At 37.9% G+C, this 24,959-nt stretch overlaps 1 protein-coding gene across 4 annotated transcripts in view; it reads left to right on the top strand.

Annotated features, from left to right (window-relative positions):
- The window catches only part of LOC122800043 (gamma-aminobutyric acid receptor subunit alpha-6-like), a 344,571-nt gene that overhangs the window by 200,188 nt on the left and 119,424 nt on the right, over positions 1-24,959 (top strand). For all 4 annotated transcript variants that reach the window (XM_044069524.1, XM_044069525.1, XM_044069522.1 and 1 more), the window contains one exon: positions 17,996-18,246. In XM_044069524.1, coding sequence (XP_043925459.1) covers positions 17,996-18,246 — 251 coding nt within the window. The remainder of the gene's footprint in view (positions 1-17,995; positions 18,247-24,959) is intronic.

The following is a 24,959-nucleotide window of genomic DNA, read 5'->3' as shown; positions in this document are numbered from 1 at the left end:
CTAGGTGGTATTATTTGGACAGGGCATTTGGGAACTTCAATTATTCTTTTTGATGTGGGCTGTGGGATCTTTTACATCAACCTAAGCTACCTCAAACTCAAGCCTCTGTTTAATGTCTCATCCAAATTACAGCACACTCAGGAGAATAGCATCCCCCAGCCTTCTGCACCAAATAGCATGTATAGTATCTGTTTCAACACTGATACTACAGTATTAATGCTAGGTATGAGTATGAAAAGTAGGGTCATGGTCTGTTTAGGCAAGCTTGTATCTCTGAAATTCTTCTTTTCAAAAAATCTGAACAGTATAAAAAAATGATATGGGCAAAATAGTTCAAATGGACTATTTTTACATATTACTTAAATTCACTTGTTTGCATCTTTCGGCTTTTCCCAGTTAGGGGTCGCCACAGCAGAACTCCGGTCCGCTAATGATTGGTAGTTGATTTTTATGTGCCGAGTTACCAGCCCTGATGCACAACCTTCAATGAAGGTACACCCATTCAGTCATGTCTCCATGCAGAAGACGCTCTAGCTGAGAATCGAACCGGACAGCATCTTACTGTAAGGCGACAATGCTACCACAGCACCACGATCGCAGTATATTACTTAAATTCACTTAAAAAAGTTAATAGAATAACAAGTGTTGGTGCTACACACATTGTCAAAACAATAAGAAATAGAAACTCTAATTTCTGCAGTAGTTGACTGTTTGTAATCCGCAGTAAATCCCCAGAAAAGCAAAATACTTTATAAAGGAGGGGGCAACAATAAAAATTAAAAAAAAAATTAAAAAGCAAAATCAGAGACATTCTTCACACAAACAAGCAAAAAATGAGATTTGAGGGGTAATAGGCATACTTATCTATCATAATTGAAGCCAGATGTTTACCATTTATTTAATAATCCTCTTGGACAGTGAGCTATGTGTTTTTGCCTTGATAATTTGTCTAGGATTATTGTAATACTACCACGGGGAATTTGTAGAGAGAAGTAGAAAAAGACATCAGATGGTTGCGTGCAGGATGACTCCCAAAATAAGTACTCTGATACAAACTAAAATTAAGTGTCTCTGTGACAGACTTACATTGCATATAGCAGCATCAGACAGCATCAGCCTGCTTACTTTCAGAATAGCTGCCAGCGTGCAGTATTGTATGCTCGATTCTGGATTCTCTGTCTTGCTGCTTGTTACACTTCTTCTGCAGGACATCATTTCTTCTAATTACATTGCTGGTGTCTAAAAATTACAGTTTCCTTGATTTGAAAGATTGATTACAGTTGAAGAGATCGCTGGTACAACTCACACTCCACTATACAAAAATTTTGTCAAAAAAAACTACCTTGTGTAACAAGCAAGATTGCCCCATGCTGTAGTTTCTTTTCTTTTTCTTTTTTTGTATTTCCTTATACTTGTATGGGCTAGCTATCAACCGTCGTATTGACCTCCTCTCTTGTCATAACTGCTACCCCCAAGCAGCACTACTATAAAGGTTTTGTCATGAAGTACATGGCCATCTCTCCTTCCTTCTTTTATGAGTATTACCTCAGCTTACATTGCCTCAGGCACAGCTAACTGAGCTATGGTATACCTTTGGCATTCATTATAAGCTCAGACACTGGCAAAAAGACACAGAGGCATAGCAAACAAAAGGTCTTTTAAATCAGAGAAATGAAAAGTTTGTTGCAAGAATGAGATGAATGCGGATGAATACAAACTTTGGAATTAATGCTCAGAAATAAGTAACTTATCCGCCACAGTGGTTTACCAGGTTTTAAGAACCAGGATCATTCTTGTTAAGAGATTCAGATATGCAAATCTGCAGAGGGGATAGAAAACATTTATTTAAGTAGTGGAGTGGATAAAAACAAGCACAATGTCTAAAGTATTCTCCTTCACAAACATTTCCTCAAAATGCTGTTCTAGATAAATTGCTACCTTTTTTTCAGTGTGAAAATATTAAATGTTGCCGAGACTCATCACTATGAAACTGAAAATAAGAAAGTTATTCAGAATGATTATTTTACAAGCATGGTACCACACCAATAAGACAATGCTGTATTATAAAATGTAACTGTTTCAAGTCAGTGTTCAAAGTTTGGAAGGCTGATCAAGAAACCCATACAATATGGATACAGATATGCTAAATTATTATATATTGATTGTGAATGCAACATTATTTCCCTTTAACTTAGTATTGACACTTGAAATTTCATTCATTGATTGCATTGCTGAATATCAGCTGACACATAGTCTAAATATAAATCTAGGTGCAATCAAGATATTTATTTATTTTATGTAACTTTTTAAAGGGGGATATAGCATATGCAATCACATAATAATGCAGTAATAATACACTAGCTGTGACATTAAGCGGATTTATCTTTAGATGGAGCTTCATGCCATGTGACCTCTCAAAGTAACTTCAGTTTAGTAAAGCTGTTTCTAAATACAGGTCATCTAATATCTCTTCTTTGAGTCATCTTGGCCATGTGATTACATAATTTGTAATTTTATCTTGGGGGTCACTTAGCTAATTCACCTGGATGATGGGACCATCATAGAGATAAGGAATTTTGATCAATACAGAATATAGTAATGTGTCACCACCTTGGCCTTAGTTGGCCAGTTAGGCTTCTTAAAATGTGGCTAATGCCAACAAGTGAGAGAGGAGTTTATTTAGCTGTGTATCGCTGGGTCTTAGCTGATCCAGGTTAAAGATCACTTACATCACTGATATTTTTCTGGTCCCTTAAAAACCCATGTGTATCAATGTTTTTTTCCGGCATGGCTAGTTATTAATGTGGAGGCATTTTAACCACTCCTGTTTGCAGCTTATTGTGTTTCCATAATGTTAGCTGAGAAAATAAAAACGATTTGGGCTTCATTGTCATTTATGGGGTTATCTATCTACAAAATGAATGCTCCTACAATTCACAATCCACTCTACTAATTTACCGGAGAATATTTTTTGTTACATGACAATGACTAAAATATCTAAATGTAACCCACAAGGTGTATTAGCAAGAGGGGATATGCAGCTCAAATGTGAAGAAGTACATTGCTGTCTCAATTTGCTACAGAATAAGTAATGGGTTAGGTAACAGTATCAGAAATAAATACTCTAATTAATTACAGCCTATGTGAGTGGGGTGGCATAGGGGGGAGGGGTGTGTTAAGACAGTAAGACAGAGATGAAATGGGATCATGTGACAACTCCAGTATATTACATAACTCTGTTATCAAACATCAGCCCATTTAATATTGTTCAAAAGTCCTATCAGGCTTATGTTGTTAGCTTAGATACTTGTTTAATGTTTACAAAATGTAATGTAGTGCAGCACATTTCATATCTGCAGTTAATAACCCACCACAGATAAAAATCTGGAAAATTCTTTGTATTAGGCAGTACAACAGATAGGTTCATAGGTTCATAGGTTCATACTAGGCTATCTGCCCTAGGGCATTTGTAAGCCTTGCCAGAGTGTGTTTGGCTTTCGCCACCCATTTTAAATTAATTTTGCTATGCCTTTTTTTGAGGTTAGTATACTGTGCCTCTGTCTAACAGTGACACAGAAGTGATACCCAGGGTAAACCTACGATCTCCCATCCACTCATCAAGATTCCTCTTGAAGAGAGTCAATGAGGGACTCTGCCTAACCTGGACTGGGATTTTATTCCAGAGTGAAGGGAGCCTCTGGGTTATGAATCTGTCCCTCCAGCATGTCCTATTTATTTCAGTGCTGAGGTTCAAGTTTCTCGAGCGCGTAGCTCGATGGGATTTGGATTTTCTGAGGTGCAGCATGTCCATTAATTCCGGGTTAGACATAGCTTTATACGTCAGGCACAGATCGCCTCTGAGCAGGCGGTATGCCACTGAGTAGAGCTGGAGTTTCTTTAACCGGGCAGCATATGGCATCTGTTTGAGCCCTTTGATCCTCTTGGTGAGGTACTTTTGGGGTCTTTCCAGTTGCTGCAGGTGTCTGGTAAGGTACATCCCAAAAGGGGCATTGTACTCAATTATGGGCCTGATGAGGGATGAGTAAAGAGGTACAATGACTTCCCCTGATCTAGATGTGAATCCCTTCATGATTAGGTGGGCTATATAAAATGTTTTTCTAACCACTTTGGCCACGTGGTTGTCAAATGAGAGATTGCTATCAACTTGGGTCCCCAGGTCCCTAATGACTTCTTCTGTACTTAATGGATTACCACCTATGTGGTAATTTGTGGGCACTTTGTTATTGCCAAAGGGGATGACTATACACTTTTTGGCATTTAGCTTGAGGCCATGGCTCTGGCACCAGTTGTCTGTTTCTATGAGGCCCTTTTGGAGGATGCTTGTGTCGGCTGGAGAGTTGATTATGGCGCCCAGTTTGCAGTCATCTGCGAACTTGGTCAGCCACAGTCCTTCCGTGTTGGCCTGTACCGCCGAGAAATATATACCGAACAAGAGAGGTCCCAGGACTGAGCCTTGTGGGATGCCACTTGTAACTGGTTTGGAGTCTGACATGGCTCCAGCAATTCTAACCATGTGGGTTCTGTCCTTGAGCCAGTTTGCAACCCATCTAGTGACATAGGGGTTTATATTTAAGCTGGTGAGCTTATCTATAATGCTCGAGTGGGATATTGTATCGAAGGCTTTTGCGAGGTCCAGGTAGGCTGTATGGACCACCTTCCCCTCGTCAATGGCCTTGGTGACTGTTTCAAAGAAATCGACCAGGTTTAAGAGGCAGGATCTGCCCTTAACAAAGCCAAACTGGGTAGGATCCAGTGTCTGTAGGTCCCCAATATTGTTATTTATGAGGGCCATGATGATCCTTTCCATAGCTTTGCAGACCAAGCTAGTCAGGCTTATGGGGTGATAGTTTCCAGGATCCGTTGAGGCACCACCTTTGTGGAGAGGGACCACTGTTGCTGTACGCCACTCTTTGGGTACATATCCTGTAGTAAGGCTAAGATTGAACAGTAGTTTTATGTTTGGGTTTAGCTCTTCTTGGAGTTCATGTAGGACGCAGCCCGGGACACCATCTGGTCCCATTGATGCTGTGTTTTTTGCTTTGGAGAGGGCGGCTCTTACCTGAGCATCTGAGATGTCAGGGGGGCAGCACTCTGTTGGGATAGATATTTGTCCTTTTGGTGGGGAGATGAGGGAGAAGTTTGCACTGAACCTGTCAGCTAGAATGATGGCAATGTCTGTGGGCTCGGTGTATTTTTGTCATTTTGGACTAATTCTGAGCATATCTGGGAATTCCCATCCAGGTTCCTAACATAACTAAAGAAAGCCTTGTGATTATCCTTAGTGTCCTGTGTAATTTCTCTCGAAGCTGGCCTTAGACGATTTTATGAGTGCCCGTAGTTTTGCTAATACTGATCAGAGATGCCTTCCCTTTTGGGATTTTGCTCTATCATGTAGTAGCTTCCTCCTTCTATTGTATAGTTTGTTTATGGCTGGGGTCCACCAGACAGGACGTCTGCCTTTGGAGGATTGGGTCTTGGTTTTATTTGGGATTGCATGATCCATGCATTCCTGAAGGTGTTCATAGAATGCATTTATAAAGGATTCTGCGGTCTGGGCCATATTTTCCACAGGCCCGGGGGCTTTGAAGGATTTCGCCTTGGTTTTGAGGCATGTGAAATTTGCCTTAGAGAAGTTTTTCACTGTGGTTTTCTGGGCAGGGGGTGGGGTCGGGATGTGAATATCCAGTGAGATTAGTTTATGGTCTGATCTTACCAGTGAGGTATACACTTCTGGTCTGGAGCATAGTGTCCCCATGTTGGTGATGATCAGGTCCAGTATGTTTTCCCCTCTTGTGGGAGTGGTAACAAGTTGTTCCATAGCATTTGAGTTTATAAATTCTAGGAACCTTTGGGCTAGGGTGTTGGAGCTAGAGTAATGCTCCCAGTCTATGTTTGGGTAGTTGAAGTCACCCAATATAATGGTGTTTGGAGAGACCTTCATATTTTCCAGTATTCTCAGGAAGGCCAAGTGGGGTTCCTGTGTTTGGGAGGGTGGTCTGTAGCAGGCTATAAACTGGAAGGCAGTTTTACCCACAGTTAGTTGCACATGGATAGTCTCTGATGCTTCGTGCTGTGCCACCAACCTGGAGGTGTGGGTATCTTTGACGAATATTGATACTCCCCTCCTTTTGTGGTTCGGTCCAAGTTTTGGGGCCGAAAAGCATGGTATGAGGTATAACCTGGTAGTGCTGGGGTGCTCTCGGGAGCCTTGAACCAGGTTTCTGTTACTGCACAGATATCGATGTTCTCCATGCTAAGGAGAGTTTCGAGTGCGTGCATCTTGAGGTTTAGACTTCTGGCATTGAGTAGCATTACTCTTAGTTTCTTATCCCTTGTGATACCTATGGAGGTGGGTTTGTCTTTTGAGCCTTGCCTAAAAAAGGCACTATGGGGGTAGCAAGAGCCTTTGCCAATATCCGAAAGCCCAGGGGTGACAGGTGCAAGCCATCCCTAGCGAAGCATCGTGGCTTGTCGAGCATGTCATCTCAGGCTGACAGGCATTGGATCCCCTTTGAATGACACCAACACTTAAGCCAATTGTTGAAATTGATCATCTTGTCTTCATATTGTGGTGTCATTCTTGGTGAGGGTAAGATGCTACTCAAGGTCAGGGTCATACCGGCCTGGGCGACATGCTCAGAGAGCGCCTCTATGTCTCTTTTCATGTAGTCCAGGGAGGTACGTCTCAGGTCATTCACACCAGCATGGACAATGACTGAGTCATATTTGTACTTGCCTTGGAGTGACCTGAGTGCTTGTGTTATGTGGCAGATCCTAGCACCCAACAGGCAGCTCACCGTGACCTTCTCCTTGTTCAGCCTGGTGAGCGGGACGTCAGTGTGCCTGACGATAGAGTCACCTATTACAAGTGTATCAGGTGTGTTGTTTAGCCTTAAGGGCTGTGACTGTTCGGCACACTGGCTTTGTGAGCTATGTGTTGCACGTGTTTTGTTTTGGGGTAGTGGTTGCTTGGGTGTCTGCTTTGGAGGTGTCTGCTGCTTAGGCAGATTTTTATTTAGAGCCTCCGAGTATGTTTTTGTGTGTTTATGTGTTTGGCTTGTTGTCGTGGTAGGTCTGTGTGAGACTGGAATTGTAGTGAGTGTCATTTCCTTCTCCTCCTGACTGGTTACGCCAGTACTGAGTTGAGAGAGCTTAGCCTCCAGTTTGGCTATATGGTTGCATCTCTCACATGTGTTGGAATTTGTTGGGAGGAGGAGAGGGTTGTCTGTGTACATGAGGCAGTTGTAACATTGCCTCAAGATTCCCAGATTCACCAGCTGGACCGGAGAGGAGATTGACAACTGACCTTTGGACATGCTAGAATAGTATTGGGAATTCCTTTATAATTGAAAAAAAGGGCCAGTGGGGAACAAGGTACTCAAGGGGAGTTTGTGAGGGTGTAGTGCTTTTAATTTTTAGTGCTGACTTATATAATTGCTTTAGTGAGCAAGTGCCAGGTAACTTAAGTGCAATGTGTTACAGGTAACTTAAATGCAAAATGACAAACAGTAACTTTCTTTCAAGTGAAACAAGGAAATAAGTACAGTAAGCAATGCAGATATCACTAGGGATCCACAGAAGTGCTAAAAGGCGCGTTTTAGGTGGAATTAGCGTTTCAGGAAATAAACAAACAACAAGCATACAAATAAAGCTAGATTCAGCAGGCCTGGATCTAGTCTATGCTACAGCAAACAAGGTGTACCAATTTCAGTAAGAAACAGTTAGAATATGCAGGCACTATAAGCCTTTAACCAGAAATTCCCTGCTCAGAAGGGCAGAGTCCAGCCTCTCCTCCCACAAGAGTTCAGACCGCAATCCTTCTTAACGTAAAATAACTGGCCTGAAGCCCAAGTGCTTAAACCAGAACTAATACACTTTTAGAATAACAGACACTGAGCTCTCAATCAGCAGTTCCTAACTTAGAAGGATGTAAGCTACCTGTCCTGCCACCACAGTGCAGGCCACAAACCTTCCTAATGTAAAACAACTGGTCTGAAGCCCAAGTGCTTAATCCAAAAGACTTAGAAATGATAACTACACTTTAATCAAGTTACTACCAGCAGTAATAAATACAACTGAATACTTTAAAGAATGCCTGGATTAGTGCTCAAGTTATACAAACAAAGCTAGATTCAGCAGGCCTGGATCTAGTCTATGCTACAGCAAATGAGGTGTACCAATTTCAGTAAGAAGCAGTTCAAATATGCAGGCACTATAAGCTTTAACCAGAAATTCCCAGCTCAGAAGGACAGAGTCCAGCCTCTCCTCCCACAAGAGTGCAGAACACGAACCCTCTTAATGTAAAATAACTGGCCTCAAGCCCAAGTGCTTAAACCAGAATTAATACACTTTTAGAATAACAGACACTGAGCCCTCAATCAGCAGTTCCCAACTTAGAAGGATGTAAGCTACCTGTTCTGCCACTACAGTGCAGACCACAAACCTTCCTAATGTAAAACTGGTCTGAAGCCCATGTGCTTAAACTAAAAGGCTTACAATGAGTTACACCAAGCAGTAATAAATACAATTGAGTACTTTTAAGAAAGGGAGAAAGGAGTAGCAGAAACTAAGCTGATTGGCCTTCTCAAATGCTCTCCCTGTACTGGGTAGCTGGGTAGAATGAGGTAATGACACTAGACTGGGAGAAGGGTCCCAGATCAAATTTACACTAGGGGCGGGCAATTGCAAAGCCACCAACTATAAAAATACTATACCAACAGGGAGGGAGGGTGGGAAACAAACTGCAGAAATGTTACTCACAGCTGAAAAGCAGCAGTGAGCCTTTAAATGAAAGTTTTAAACAGCTAAAGGAGCCACTAGAAAAAAGAGTTTAACTGCAACAAGTTATCATAAACAAACAACTCAACAGATGCTTAATAAGAGTGGACAATTTCCAGTTAATACCTCACACACAGTGAAACTAGCTAGAAAAAATACACAGTACACAAAGTGCTATAAACAACAAAGAAATAAAGAACAAAATAAACAAAAAACAGGATACTTAATGTTTTATATTGTAGTTCTGAGTTTGCTGAGTGTCCTTCCTTCGATAAGCTCACTGTAAAATGGCTGAACACTCACAACTGAGCTTCTTAGGTAACAGAAAGTTGAAACCTGAGACAGCTTTTAAGAAAGATCAAGACACACGAACACAGTTGAGTAAAAGCAGAACATCTTTATCAAACACAAAGCTTTCGGGACAACTCCCTTTCTCAATGATTAACACAAGGTGCAATTAAACTCAGTTTTAAATACACCCACCACATATCACATGACCTGCAGCCAAAGTCATGTGACCAGTTACATCAATATTTAATACATTTTTACTAACATTTTTGCTAAATAAAATGACAATTACCAACTTCTACCATACATACATTTATATTAATTAAAATGTGCAATATCTTGACACTCAATATCCACTCATACAACATCCAGACTTTACTTTTAATATCTAAAAATAAATAAAATATAAAAAGAGCAAATATGTATGCATGCATGTATTTTACCATTGAAAAATTCTGCATAAACATTGAGTTAATAAATATTAGATATTAAAACTCATTTCAAAAACCAAATTCTCAAGAAATACTCATTTAAGACTATTATGCTGCAGCCTTACCAAAATTGGTTTTAGTGATACAGCTGCATTTAAACCAGGTTCAGTGTCTGCTGACAACCGTATTATCCATTCATATTCCCTCACTTCTAGTTGATTACACATATCACCCCCTCTTAGTGTTTTAGTCAACATGTCTATAACTCTAAACTTGAGTGTATGTGTATTGCCACGTTCTTTTATATGCTTGTATAAAGCATTTGTTTCACATTGTCTTCTTATATTGGACTTGTGTTCAACTATACGATCCCTCAGTCTTCTAGTCGTCATGCCAACATAAAAAGACGAACAGGCTACACATGTTGCTATATAAACAACAAAACTAGAAGCACATGTTGCTAACCCATTAAAATTATAACATTTACCCGTGACAGGGTGTTTAAATGTACCATTATGTATTGAGTTATCATTTTGAGCTGGCACTATATCAGTGCAACAGCTGCAATTATAGCAACATATAGTGCCTCTAGTCCTCCCTTCAAGTTGTTTGGTAGGGGCACATGAAAAATCCTTGTAGCATAAAAGGGACTTCAATGATTTTTTATTCCTGTAAGCAAATGAGGGTATACTCCCCACCACTGCTTTCACATCATCTTGTGCTAATAGTATTTTCCAGTATTTATTTATAACACATCTAACTATGTGTGTCTTCATGTTATATGATGTAATGAATCTTAATTTAACTTCATTCCTCTTACTCTCTAAGTCATTGACAATGCTATTACAGTCAGATGATAGTATAGGTTTGTAAGTTGTCAATCTATGAGCCTTGACCATTTCTTTCATACTATCTACCAGCTTATGTGAATATCCACTAGCTATGAACTCTCCACATGTTTCATCCATTTGTTTCAAAAAGGCCTCTTCCGTATTATTAAGTCTACTGACCCTTATAAGTTGGGCCTTCACTATGCCTTTGAATACATGAGGAGCATGCATACTTGATGCTTCCAGATAGCGCCCAGATGAAACTTCCTTTTTGTATACTGTAGTGACAAATTTATTATCATGTACTTTCAGATTTATATCCAAAAAGTTAATATTATTTTCTGAACATTCCATCTTAAATTTCAAAAAGGAAGTTGTATTATTTATATAGCTATTAAAGTCTAATAAGTCTACATAGGTACCTTTCCATATAAGGAAGCAATCATCTACAAACCTTTGATAAAATTGGATACCATTATTTATAAATCCACTATCATTATACAGATGTGTCCTTTCCCATTGATATAGGACTATGTTGGCATATGTGTTGGCTACGGGAGTACCCATAGCCACACCTGTTAATTGTACATAATGTTGCTCATTAAATATAAATACATTATTTTGCAATACTACATCTAACAGCATACAGATATTATCAGAATGTCTAGAAGTAAAGCCTGAATGCTGCGTAAGAAAGTCACATACTGATTCTATTCCATATTCAATAGGAATTACCGTAAATAATGAGGTTATGTCTAACACAGCCATATACAGATCTCCATTTTCCCAAAGTGCATCCTTCCTATCAGTTTGCCATTTATCTAATTTTGTTAGAAAATCTACCGTATCCTTAATAACTGTAGTACAAATAGATAACAAAGGTTGTAATTGTTTTTGCAGATACAAAGAAATAGGCTCCGTGACCCATCCATTTCCTGAAACAATAGGTCTCATGGGTGGATTTTCCTTATTCTTATGCACCTTAGGAATCCCATATAGTTATGGTATTATAGGGCTAGTCACAGTAAAAAAATGGAATAGATCCAATGTAATATCACCTGATAACTGGATATCATATATACACATATTGACGTATGAAACGTACTTCTTTACTTCTAAACTAGATATTGACCTAAATGCTACTTCATCTCTAAGCAAACATAGAACTGATTCAACATACTTGGTTCTATCCATAATCACCACAGAGCCCCCTTTATCTGCTTGCTTTATGATTATACTAGGTTCTTGTTTTAACTCCTTAAGGGCTAAATGTTCTATATAAGTTAGATTAAAAGCACTATTTTTCCTTATTTTGACATCATATACATTTCTAAGCTCCAGCTCACATAAATCATGAAAGGCTGTTAAAATTGGTATACTGTTTGGAATAAATGTACTGCGTCTTTTACAGCCCCTTTCGTTCGTTATTTCATTACCAAAAATAAGTTTTAAGGATAAATTCCTCACAAACAGTTTTAGATCAGTTAACACATTTACAATATCCTCAGAACTCGTTGGAATAAATCCCATACCTTTACATAGCACTGAATAATGTCCAGTTCCAATATTGTAAGATGATAGATTCAGGATAGCTGCCTTCACTTTCTGGCTATCTTCATTTGTTTTGGGGAAGTAGAAAGTTTACGTTTACTGTCCATTGCCCCTACTCCTTTCACTGTTAACCTGCCCCTCGAGACAGATCTAGAAGCTGTCCGTTGCTCAATCACCCTTTCCGGTTGTTGTAATTGGAATGGTTTATTGAAAAAATTATATACAGGCTGAGGTGTTTTTTTAACAGTTACCGGCAAATCTTCCGTTGCATTTGTGATTAACGAGGATCCCGGAGGTAAACGTACGCCATCTTTATCACCACTAGCCCCATCTGGCGCTTCTGCAAGTGTCGTCGTCTTTACGCTGCCTGCGTGATACTGTGACGATACTAGGGGCGTGTTGCTATGCTCTGTTAATATGTTTACAGTTTCAAAGCTATCCAGCGTATCCAAACGCAATGCAGCCCTGTTTGGATGTTCCGAAATATTTTTACTGTAAAATTTAGAGTTTAATCTCTTAATGTCTCCAGCCTTATCTACCCTAGGCCAAGAGAAAATATTACCTGTCTGGAAGTTGCCAATGTCTCTGAGAAGCTTACGCTTCTTGGTTGTTTCCAATCTGCTGTCTAGCGCTGACAGTCTATCCATCATGGCTTGATGGATGGATAAGCCTTCCTTCCAGCAGGACATATTGAATAATTCATCCTCCATTTCTATGATTTCTTTTTTTAGGTCATTTTCTATGCCAAGAAAAAAATCATTCATTAATGCCATGTAATCATGGCTTAGTCTAAGATTCAGACACTGCCACTTTTTCAGCAGGTCTGGGTAGGTATTACCATAGGAGGGCATCTTCAGAATTCTTAAGCCACGAGGAACTATTCCTTTCTCCAAATATGCTGCAAAGCTGTAACGTTGCTACTGCATATACGTTAACAGCTTTTAAGAAAGAAATCTCAAAAGAACCAATGAGGTGCTTAGTCTAAGCTGTAGATGTAGATATTCTAAAAATGTAGAAAAAGCAAGCAAAGCAGACATGATCAAATGAAAACAACCAAAACAACATAGACCAGCTAGAAAAAAACCCACCAAGGAACGGAGAACTGTACTCAACATTTTTAATAAACTAAAAAACAATAAAGAATAAATATTTGTAAAGCACTTTTTGTCCAGCTCTGTAGCCAGACTTCATCAGACAAACAACAAATAAAATCAGATCTTAATATAGTAACAGGCACACCCCCCCCCCATCTAATTGTTCAACCAATGAACCTCACAAAACCATATGCATTTTCAGGGTGTGCCTGTTACTGTATTAAGATATCATTTTATTTCTTGTTTGTCTGATGAAGTCCGGCTACAGAGCTAGATGAAAAGCACTTTAGGAGTATTTAAAGCAGACATAATCTCAGTCACAGCAGTTACAGCTAATATGGAAATGTACACAGCAGTAGGTAGTTATGTAACAACTACAGAAGAGAACAACCTACCAACATAGGTAAGTCAGCTATCTTAAATACTAAGGCTGTGCTTTCACAGCGACAGGCAGTTATAGCTCATTCATAGTGTAAAGGAGCACTCATGTGATAGGCAATTGATATAATAATTGCAGGAGAGGGGCAAGCTACCAACATAAATAGTAAACTTTGAAATAAAAGGCTAAGACTTTTCAGGGGTATAAATCAGACACTGGGATTAAGTTAGAACATAAGACATATCAGCAGTTCAACAGTTTAATCAAATTCAAATCATGGAAGTAGCAGTATTTTCTCACAATGCCAGTGTAAGTGCCTTAACCATCATCCTCATTACAGTGATACAGTATTTCATTTTCTCTTCTTTCATGTTTTGCCCCTTCTCAGGACCAGCCCCCTGGCTCCTCCGCCTGCTCTTAGTTGGTCCTTTCTGACTATGGGGCCAGAGCCCGGAATTCCTGGACTATTTGAGAGCCCTATAGCTCAGTCTTTCATACCCAGGTAGGCAAATTAGTCACTTCATTACCCAACAGCAATAGTGATGGCTTTCTGGTCCTGCAGAGTGACCTAACCTGACTATCCTGCCTTGCAGCATCTCTCTGTCTACTGCTATGGTGGCTTGCTGCAAGAAGAATGCCTCCAAACTATCTGTTATCTGTGTGCTTATTCACATGGGCATTGCATGTTCATGGGGCAATGTTCCATTGGTACTACACCTAGGGCTCCTAATTGCTGTTACCGAACTGGGAATCTAGACCTGCCACCCTGACCTGCCCACTCTGTTAGGCTCATGAGACACTAGTTATTAAACTCTGGCTGCTTGGGTGTAGTGAGGGCTGTATGCCTCTATGCCACTGCAGTTGACTAGAATTTCATTTACACTGAGCTCTACTACAAAAGAGTTATGGTGGGCTCCAAGGAACAGACATTTGATAAGGATATCTGAGATGTCTGTACATGTCCTGGTACATTTCTAAGCTAGGAGTGTTACTAATATAAGAGGGAATGAAAGAGAATTTAAATATTTAAGACCTGAAAGAGAATTTAAATATTTAATTTAAATCTTGGTTGGAAGGTTGGCATAATGGTTAAAGTGTTTGCAGACACAAGGTGTAGGGTTAGATTCTCACATGAGGTAATTGGCTAGGCTTAAAAACATGGCCCACAAAGGCAGTTAGCCTAGTACTAATCTATGAACCTATAAGACATATCTCTGTGATATATATTAACAATAAAATCTGCCTCATAGTATTAGAGACATTAAAATGAATGTTTATATGCATCTATTCAGGAAATAAGCAGAACTACTGACAAAGAGAAGTATAATAACAAATTAGGATAACATAAATAGTATTTGAGATAAAGATACCCCAAGAACATGTTATATTAAGTTTGCCTTATAAAACATTTTTGATATGAATAGACATATACTATATTTATTAAAATTTTACAGACAATGTGGGAGAAAGTTGACTGCAAGAATTGTGCAAGAGGCTTATATAACTGATTGAACAACTCAATGAGAACTGGTTACATTGGACTATAACTAGGAAATGGAATTAGGCAGGGCTTGCTATCAAATTTGTTCCTGTGTATAATTTCTATAAACTAGTAGAAGAGGTTCTCAAACAACATAGAGAAAGATGGGGAGGCTGTATGGAAGTTGTTTTGTTCCTTTCAGGTTAACATTTGTGGATTACATGCTTCTAGTAGGGGAAACATCTAAAGGGTAAGAAAAAGCATAGATGGGGAAAATGGATTTGGTAAACTAGAAGTGTACTTAAATCAGCAGAAGATTACAGTTTTGAGGAAGAAGAGAAAATGAAAGGATTTAAGATGGCGTTGTTTGGAGGTGAAATGGTAGGGATGCAGTTTTGGAATAAAGATGTTGATATAAAAGTATGGGAAAGACTCTTAGGAAAAGTAATGATATACTGTATGAATGTTTTAATATGTTAGCAATATTTTCAAATTAAATAATTTTTCTGTAAATGTAGGTCCTTAAGAGGAGGTTCTTCTAGGAATTTAAAGATGAAATTATCAGCAGTTTTCTTTTCAGTATTCAGCCAGTCTCATTTGAATCCCATTTCATAATGTATTTAATGGGAATGTCTCAATACAAAGGGTATATTTTTGAAAGAAAACATAAGATTGAATATGATGAATTAATGAATAAAAAGAAAAGCAGCAGAGAGAGTAATTACTGATATAAACATGAAAACGTTGTTGAGAAATGAGAAGATGAGAGACAAAATTACATCCTATAAGAGGGTCTAACACAAACAAATGACCGGTGCCAAAGGCATGGTTTAAAACTCAGTCATTCACTCAAGTGAATTACTTGATCGATAAAACACCCTTAAGAGTTGACATGTTAGTCAGGAATCTGGGAACATACAGACAGTAATCTGGCCTTTGAGCAACACTTAGCTAAGATAGTAAGAAAATCATTCTATATCACCCAACTCATAAGCAAATGTAGGCATCCTGGTCCAAGGAAGTTACAGTGCCATTCTACTCAGACCTTATCAGAGCTATCAGTGAGTACAGTGCCCTTTATGGCATGTACCCAACCAGGCACTTGCAACAGTTGGAACACCCTCAAATGAATATGCTGTCCTACACAGACTGTCTTAAGGTCATAGCTCTGTACTCAGTCTCCTACAGGTTACTGAGATGTGATCTATGCATAGCATACAAGGCATTCTCAGATCCAGCTCTGACAGATCTCTTGCAAATCTGCAAAACAAACAACGCCAGACACATTAAATCCAAGGACCTAAATTTTGCCTGAGACATAAATAGAACATGTGTCTCAGAGGATCCCTACACTACAGGATAAGCTCCCCATCCACATGAAGCAGAGTTCATCCCTGATCTTATTCAAATGGACCATTGGTTACTGAATGGGAAGTCACAAATTCACCCCATTCTGGCCCCAATGTGTCTGATGGACAGAGGTCAACAGTAAGTCAATTAATTCCTAACTAACATACCTGGTCTCCCACATACCCTTCAGCTACCTTCTTAATAACATACTTCAACATATAGTCATCCAAGGTACTGGGGGACAAAACTGGTCTGGGTTGCAATGCTGGGCTTATAAAGACCCTGGTGGTTATTAGCCCAATGCATATCTGTGAACCTATGGACCTAAGAACTATTGGAGACATTTAAGAATATGCTATTTAGAGGTCATTAGTGGAAATCCTAAAAGATCCATAGTAAAACATTAATTTATTTCATTGCTTGAATAAAGATCAGTACCATGTTTATTTCAAAGTTTTAAAAGTATTATTTAATTGAGATTATTTATTTGTTAATCAGGTAAGTAAGCTGGCCAATCCACTCCTTTTCAGCCACAGCCCACATTAAAAGACTAAAAGTAAATACATTATATAATAGTAGTGTAGGGTAGCCAGCCAACCAACATGTTTTTGTCAGGTAGGATGAAAAAGGATTATGTGGACAAAGCCAAGCCAAACAGAGGAAGAACATGTGACCTACACAGAGGCAGTGACAAACTGAGCTCAAGCTGCAGTAGTTATGGGGAAAATATGTTAAGCACTGCACAGCCAGGTAGTCAAAGTTCCCTTGACTCCATGAGCAATACTCAAAAACCTTGCAGACAAAGCAGAAACAAAACAACACCAACAGGTTCCAGCCTATTGCAGCAGAATACCTATTGCATGCAAAATAATTGCTTGCTGTCTTTCTCTCTCTCTGTCTCTCTCTGTCTTCTCTATGCCAGGATGCCACAGCCAATTCCTACAGAGACCTTGCTGATAGCATTTGTGGAGTTTTCCAGGCAAAGGGAGAAATGGAAGTAGGGTGTCAGCTCTTTATTTATTTATTTATTTTTTTTGCATCACACATGCACAGACTCACATCTAGGGAGAATTTAGTGTCCCCAATACACCTGCTACCATGTGTCTAGAATGTGGGAAGAAACCAGAGCACCCAGCAAAAACTCACACAAACAGTGAAAACATGCATAATCTGCACAGAAGGTCACCACTATGTGCCATATTTAGTCTGCTACACCCCACTTTTTCATAAATTAGTTAGTAAGCACAGTTCACTTTCTCTGAGGCATTGTTTCAGTATCCCAAAATATAAATGCCTGATTAATGTGCATTACACTTTATAAATGTTCATTCACACTCTAGAAAGTATTCCATCTAGTATTATAAGATCATAGGAATTATGAGGCAGGTAAGAGAAACCATTTACTCCTTGTTTTGTAAATAAAACAGACTATTAAAACAGAAACAAAGAGGTTGATTAATTCAGAGGAACTACTATAAAAATAAGAACATGCTTTCCTAGTGACATATCTGAAGTTAATAAATCATTTTATATATATTGTCAGAAAGATATTATTGCTAAATGTTATAAACTGGCAGAGGAGAAAGGACTGTGAAGTAAAATGTGAGTGAAATGGCAATAAGAAGGTGAAGGAGGGAAACAAAGAAGCTGAAATAGATAAAAGAACTCATGCTTAAGTGGCAACCATGTGGTGCTCTTTGTAAATACAATGATGATGATGATAACAATTTCTGTATACCTACTAATAGTGGAGTGTACGGTGTAAAGACATGAGTGTTTTCTTTTACTTTAAGGAATCACAACAGTGCTGACCATGACGACTCTCAGTATTAGTGCACGTCACTCGTTCCCAAAGGTATCCTACGCTACAGCTATGGACTGGTTCATAGCCGTCTGCTTTGCCTTTGTTTTCTCAGCACTTATTGAGTTTGCTGCTGTCAATTATTTCACCAATCTTCATACTCAGAAGCTAATGAGGAAAGCATCCCGCACAGCAAGGCATGCAGCTGCTCCAGTTTCTGAAGAGGAGGAGGAGAATGTCTTGGTAATTGTTATCCTGTTTTTGTCTTCTCTATGTGTTCAAACCTTTCCATAGGAGCAGGTAGATAAAGCAAATAATTTGAGATGTAAGAGAACAATAACAATAACAACATTGTTTTAGTTTAAAGTAAACTTTTCATGATGACTGAATCATTCCTTAAAGCATGACCATTCAGGCTTCAGAGGTGTGCATAGGATTTATGCTGCAACTCAAAAAGGGTTTAGCTTTGTCCAGTGTATTGGGTGCATTTTTAATGAATTAGGCAAAATAACTGTGTATTTTCTTCAAAAATTGCAAAGAGCTAATGACGCTGATATGCAGGGAACAATTCCTTTGAGATGCAGAATTTAGCTTTAGAAGACTTATGAGAATTCATTTATATTTGCTGTATTTGCATTTACATCAGTGTTTTGTTCATTTATCGTTTACAAGTTTGTGTATTGCACTGAAGTCCATTACCTGTAAGTGCAATCCAAATAGGTAGCAACAAGCTTTGCTGGTAAAAGATTAATTAATAATTACTGAAAAAATAACAACAAAGTAAAGTTAATGGGTTTGTCCACTCATTTAATGTCATTTGTTCCTGACTTCTCCAGAAGTGCTCTGGTTTTCTAAACCAATGAACACTCACTTTTATTTAGCCAAGCTAAAACCACCCTTGAAAAGATCTATATCCTCCTCAAGCAAGCTGCTGTGTCATATCAGTAGCTGTATGTCACGTAATCCAATCATAAATTATCATTCATTGGAGGGATCAAAAAAGTAGAATTTCTGGTTGAGACCAAGTTAAGTAATTTTACTAAGCTTACAATTAGTATATCCATCCTCCACTATATGTTGCCCCTCCCCCCTTACACTTACTTTCTTCTCACTTCATCCTGATCTATAAGCTGTGCTCTCATACTTAATAACTAAATATCTGTTTCTAGCCATACCCCTTACTAGCAGCTCCGCTATATTACAGCCAAAAGCAACTCCTTGCACTACCTCCGCATCATCTCTTTACTTTTCCCGTATGCCTAAACCTACTCACTACTAATGCTTGACTTTTTCTTACTCCTCTTAAACCCCTACTACTTAAAAGTCAAAACTCTTTCTTCCCTAAACTTACTCAACCTAGTAATTAAGCCATCTTTTTCAACTGTCGTGTCAACAAATACTATAGCTACTTCATTAAAAGATTGTGAAAGGTTAATCTCCTTATGGAAGAAATATTTTTGATTAGAGATTTCTTTTGGCAAAATCCATTCCTTAAACCTATGTATAAAATGCATGCCAAGTTATAATGTTAATATTGCTTAAACTTACACTGTTCAAACATTGTACCGTGTGGAGCTTGTCTCCCCAGGCCTCCACTGAAAATGGGTTTCTGACCCAGTCAGACTTTCACGGTCACCAAATGTCAATAAATAACTACATAAGCAAATACATAAATAATTAGGCATTTACAATTTATTGCATTAAACTTAGTTGAGACATGAATAATCATAACTAAAACATTGATCACAACTTGCAATCATAGCACCAAACTCTTAAAATTAAAACATTGACACACACTCTAAAATAATCTCTTTTGTAAAATGTTAAGCCAGAACCCCTGTAACCTCACAACCTTCATCTGCACATAAGGTTGCACAAATTCAGAGCAAAGGGAAACATATAAAGAGAAATAATGCTCACCTTTTCTCCCTCTTCTCTGTGTCATGCCAATAAAATCAAAGCACAGCATCTGTGACACAGCCAGATCTAATGTGCTGAAATGCTGACAACATGTTTCTGAAATCTTCCAGCTGTGATATTGTGTGACTGAATTACAAAACTGACAATCAACAGCAGAGCATCAGTGAAACTGCTATAGGAAGGAAATAGCTGAAACAGGATACTGTGCCAGAGTATGTGGCATCCACTGTATTGTTTTTTTTTCTCTCTCTCTCTTTTTAATTGCTTACTTCTTTATCAGAATTAGCCTAAAATATAAAGAAGTTTGCAGATACACTAAATGTACGCATTACCAACTCCTGGATAAACCACTGTTTTCATCAAATTGTTTGTAATAGGCTAGGTAATATTCTGATGTCTTTTTTAATCATATATATTAGTACATATTCATTCCACGGGTACTTTTAAAGTTCACTTCAAGAAAGCATGCCTGAAAGAGTTACTGCTGAAGTAAAAAAAAAAATCCTGTGCTGTATATGTGATATCTCATGAACATTATTAAGAAAAGACTGTCGAAAAAAGATGACATTATATTTAGATTGTTTATGTTTGTAAGTTAATCTCTAAAGTGAATGTTTCTGTTGTGTGCATTCACATTAGGCTATATCACAACTGTTCTTTTTTTGAATGGTTTTAATAAAGCAGAATCCTATTTCTATATCTCCTATACTTTAACATAGACATACCTTTGCTGTTAAGCTAGGACATACAAGTAATGCGGACATGCTTATTAAATGTGCCAGTGTGGTTTTAATATTTAACATAATGCTTCATTTCTGCTTTCATTTGTACCTCCATAAAAAAGAAACAAAGAAATAGTGCTGTGCCTCATTCTGAGGTAGAAAAGGGATTGCACAAAGAAATAAATGCAAAGACATCTCCAGATGGGAGAAAGGCAAACACAATATACATGCGGACAAATACCCCAGCATTTAATGCTAAGTAGTAAGTAGAATGAATGAATGAACAATTAAGCAATTAAACAAATGCTCTATTTTTTATGGTGAGTAGTAGAACCAGCATGCTGCATGCTAACAGATGTTCCTATTTTTTACACTAAGTAGTAAGTAAAAAAGAAAATGAACACATCTGACATTACTTTCATTCTTATGCTCAACAGCAAAGTTAGCATGTGTAAATATTGAAAGTATAGTCTGCTACTGCAAGCTGCAGTCAGGGAATGTAGGGAAGTGTCATGTGCAAGCGCATTCACATTACTATCAGCTATACTTAGAAAGATGTGTATGTACCATTTGCCCACCTCTGTGAATGCTGACATGCCATTATTTCCCTGGACGGATCACTATGCCTTGCTACTAATTTATGCAGAACTTGGAATTCCACATAGAAACACACATCTTTAGCTGTCTCACACTTGTTGCTTAGAACCTTGTGGCATACACACTTCTGCATTTACCCTTTCCACATAGTATGTTTTCCTCATATTACAAAAAGAAGACCTGTTGGAGACATGTACCGCATTTTTACTACCACTTATAGCCTATGTGCATCAGTGGAAGCAGTGCCAGTGAAACAGATGGCAAAGGTCAAGTTCCCTAGGCAAGTGATGTTACCAGAAAACATAGTGCCATCTTTTACAACTTCTTTACTGCAGGGAAGATGAGTTTATTGGCAACATGACATGAGTGGTGCAGCATAGAATGTTGTCATCTCACACAAGAGGCAACCTGTTCGATTCTCAGCGATGGTGCCTTCTGTGTGGAGTCTGCATGTACTCCCTATGTTCCTGTGGGTTTTATCCCACATTCCAAAGACATGCAGTAGATGGATTGGACACTCTCTATTGGTTATAGGTGTGAGTGTTCATGCAATTCAGTGGTGTTGCAGAATGACTGTAGCAGGAATAGGCAACTGGTAGTGTAAATTTTGTTCCAGATGATTGTCACTTTTGAAGTGACACCCTGACCCCATGTGAAAAAATGGCAAAAGAGGTTGTGGATGGATGGAGGATAATATTAGTTAATGTGATCTTGTGAGTGTCAGCTATGGCTGGCTTGTAATCTGATTTGTACTTTAACAGCATCTGCACTTCTCAGATCACCTGGGTGCCCTACACATTAATTTTCTAGTTATACCAGCTTAACAGACATTTCATTGGATTGCTTAGTTGTTTGCACCTTACATCTGTGAATTTTGCATTAGTAACACAGATGAAGTATAATCCACTAATTGTACTTTCTTGTGTCATGAACAGTTAAATTTATAGGTCAGAGAGCTTGTTTATACTTTTGGAAATTTTTACATTTTCTATGTAAAGTGCTGAATGTACCAGCCCTGGTAATGCTGAACTTTGTTATACTTGTAATTGTCGGTGGATAAGGACCAATAGTGTTTGACTTTGACATGGTAGTCATTCAGTCAGAAATTCCTATGTAAAAGCTATGTAACATCTAACTTTATGCAAGAATCAGTTGGGCCAAAAAGGTATTAAATTCTAGGCATCATGAGTTGGGAGTTGGCATAATTGTTATGGTGCTTACCTTACAGAGACAGGGTGCCATGCTTGATTCTCATGTTTGGGGATTATGGTTACATATTAAAAAAAAGCTAGTGATCATGATTTTCTTTGTTTATTTGCCTTTTCTTGCTGTCTGCCCAAATTCCTAATGTGCTCTATGTCACTTTTCTAATCCATTGAATGATAAGATCAGCTGTTTTTCTGGTCAACCCAGTGTTAAAAAACAGACTTTATATCTTTTCTATGACCATTCAGTTTGCTACAAAACAGTAGGACTGCTCTGCTCTGCAGAGTACAGCTTATATCTCAGGCTATTTAAAGTTACTGTTCCCTGCTTGGTATCCTGAGACGTAAAGCAGCAGGCATGCTGCCATGTAGCTCTTACCTCTGACTTTGGGGCATGTGAATGTTGTACTGCACCATAGCATGGTGATATCACAATGGAGCTGTTAAAGTTTCCTGACAGTACAATCCACCACATTGTTGCATGAACAATTCTTGTTCTGCAGCAGAAAGTAAATGTTTATGATTCTCACTCATGACCTTATTCGCTGATGCAACAAAATAGAAAAACAGCAGGAAGGAAACAGGTGAATTTGATGTTTGGCTTAATTTAGTGTTTCTATATTTTATATTACTCAGACATTTTCCTGTTTTCTGATGTTAATGGTATGATTTGTATAATGCTTAACAGTTTAAGCTAGTTTATATATTTTAAAGATATGCACAAAGACAGTAACAGTAATAACAGGAGAACTTAAATTTCCACTTTAGAATACCTAGTCTAATGTGCTGGAAACTTTCAACAGATATATACTTAGTGCAACTCAGTATACAGTTATTTGCTTTGATACCTGATCTTGTTTTATGGTTGTATGAGTATAATAGCTCCAATATTCTATTGCTGATGATTCTTTTTCTCGAAACACATATAAGCAAGATACTTTTCCTAATATATCCCTGCTTACTAGATGATGCAGTCTTGCAGTCTCTTGGAGAAAGAATGAGACAAGCTTTACATTGTCTGTCAGTAGTAACTGTTTCTCTCATTTGTGGTTACTCTGGAATGAAAGTATTATGTTTGTTGTGTGTGAAGGCCTTACCCCCCTCATCATGAGTATGTTTTCCCATGCATTTGAGTGTGAGTGTGTGTGTGCATGTATGTATGTATATATATATATATATACATATATATATATATATATATATATATATATATATATATATATATATATATATATATATATATATATGTATATCTGGGTCTATATTAAATAACCAAAGAGGCGTTTCAGCGAACACCTATTCAGCGACACATACACAGCGAACACACAAAACCGTGAACGCTGACATCAGTGATTTCTTTTCCTGTGAAAGAAATCGCTTGTCTAAAAACAAAAAAAAAATCATTACAAACATAACTGAGGGGCTCCACCTCCCACACCCCACCATCGTGGGTGACTGTGTTCCCCACATCCTCCCAACTAAATATACCAACTCCTAGATCTCACTACAGTGGGGAAAATGGCAAACTTATAGGGATGACCAAATGATTTCTTTCCCAGGGAAAGAAATCACTGTTCTGAACGATTGTGATTTACTGCGGTCATTATGTGTCGCTGATGAGGTGTTCGCTGAAACGCCTCTTTGGTTATTTAATATAGACCCATCTATCAATCTATATCTATCTATATATATATATCTATATATCTATATATATATATATACATATATATATATATATATATATATATATAAATATATATATATATAGTATATTTTTATATTTATCTCTCTCTCTCTGTATATATATATATATATATATATATATATATATATATATATATATATATATATATATATATATATATATATATATATATATACATATACATATATATATATATATATATATATATATATATATATATATATATGTATGTATCTTTATCTATATCTACATCTATATCTATATATATATATATATATATATATATATATATATATATATATATAAGATATTACTGCAATAACTGACAATGTGGATGTGGCATATTGAAGATTGCCCATGGTTGCTGTGGTTTAGTCACGAGGATAAAGCCTGAGTGATTAAACAAAGACAACTATGGGTAAATCTTCAATATACCCCAACACAGAGTTGGTTATTGCTATTATACAATGACATTATTTAAGGAAAAGATTACTTACTTTTCTTAAATAATGTCATTGTATGATGGCTCCATGGTGCTCTTTTGCTTTCCTTGGATATCCTGGTGCTTTTTTTGATGTTCTCCACATGTGTATGTGACTTTCCTTCCCGCAGGTATGTAGTACATCAGTGGTGTGTGAGGGCTGCTGTGTATAGGAAGCAGTGGAGAAAGAAAGATCTCCATTGCTTTTTTTTTTAATTAAAAAAAAAAAAAAAAAAGATACATGGAAGCTTTGAATGTAAGGGAGAGACGAGACATAGAAAATAAAAGGATAATCAGGTACATTTCTCTAGTTTTGCATATCGTAC

The sequence above is a fragment of the Protopterus annectens genome, chromosome 4.part0 (genome assembly GCF_019279795.1).
Source record: "Protopterus annectens isolate FY-2018-M chromosome 4.part0, PAN1.0, whole genome shotgun sequence".
Taxonomy (NCBI): domain Eukaryota; kingdom Metazoa; phylum Chordata; order Ceratodontiformes; family Protopteridae; genus Protopterus; species Protopterus annectens.
This window is presented reverse-complemented; position numbering and strand designations above follow the sequence as displayed.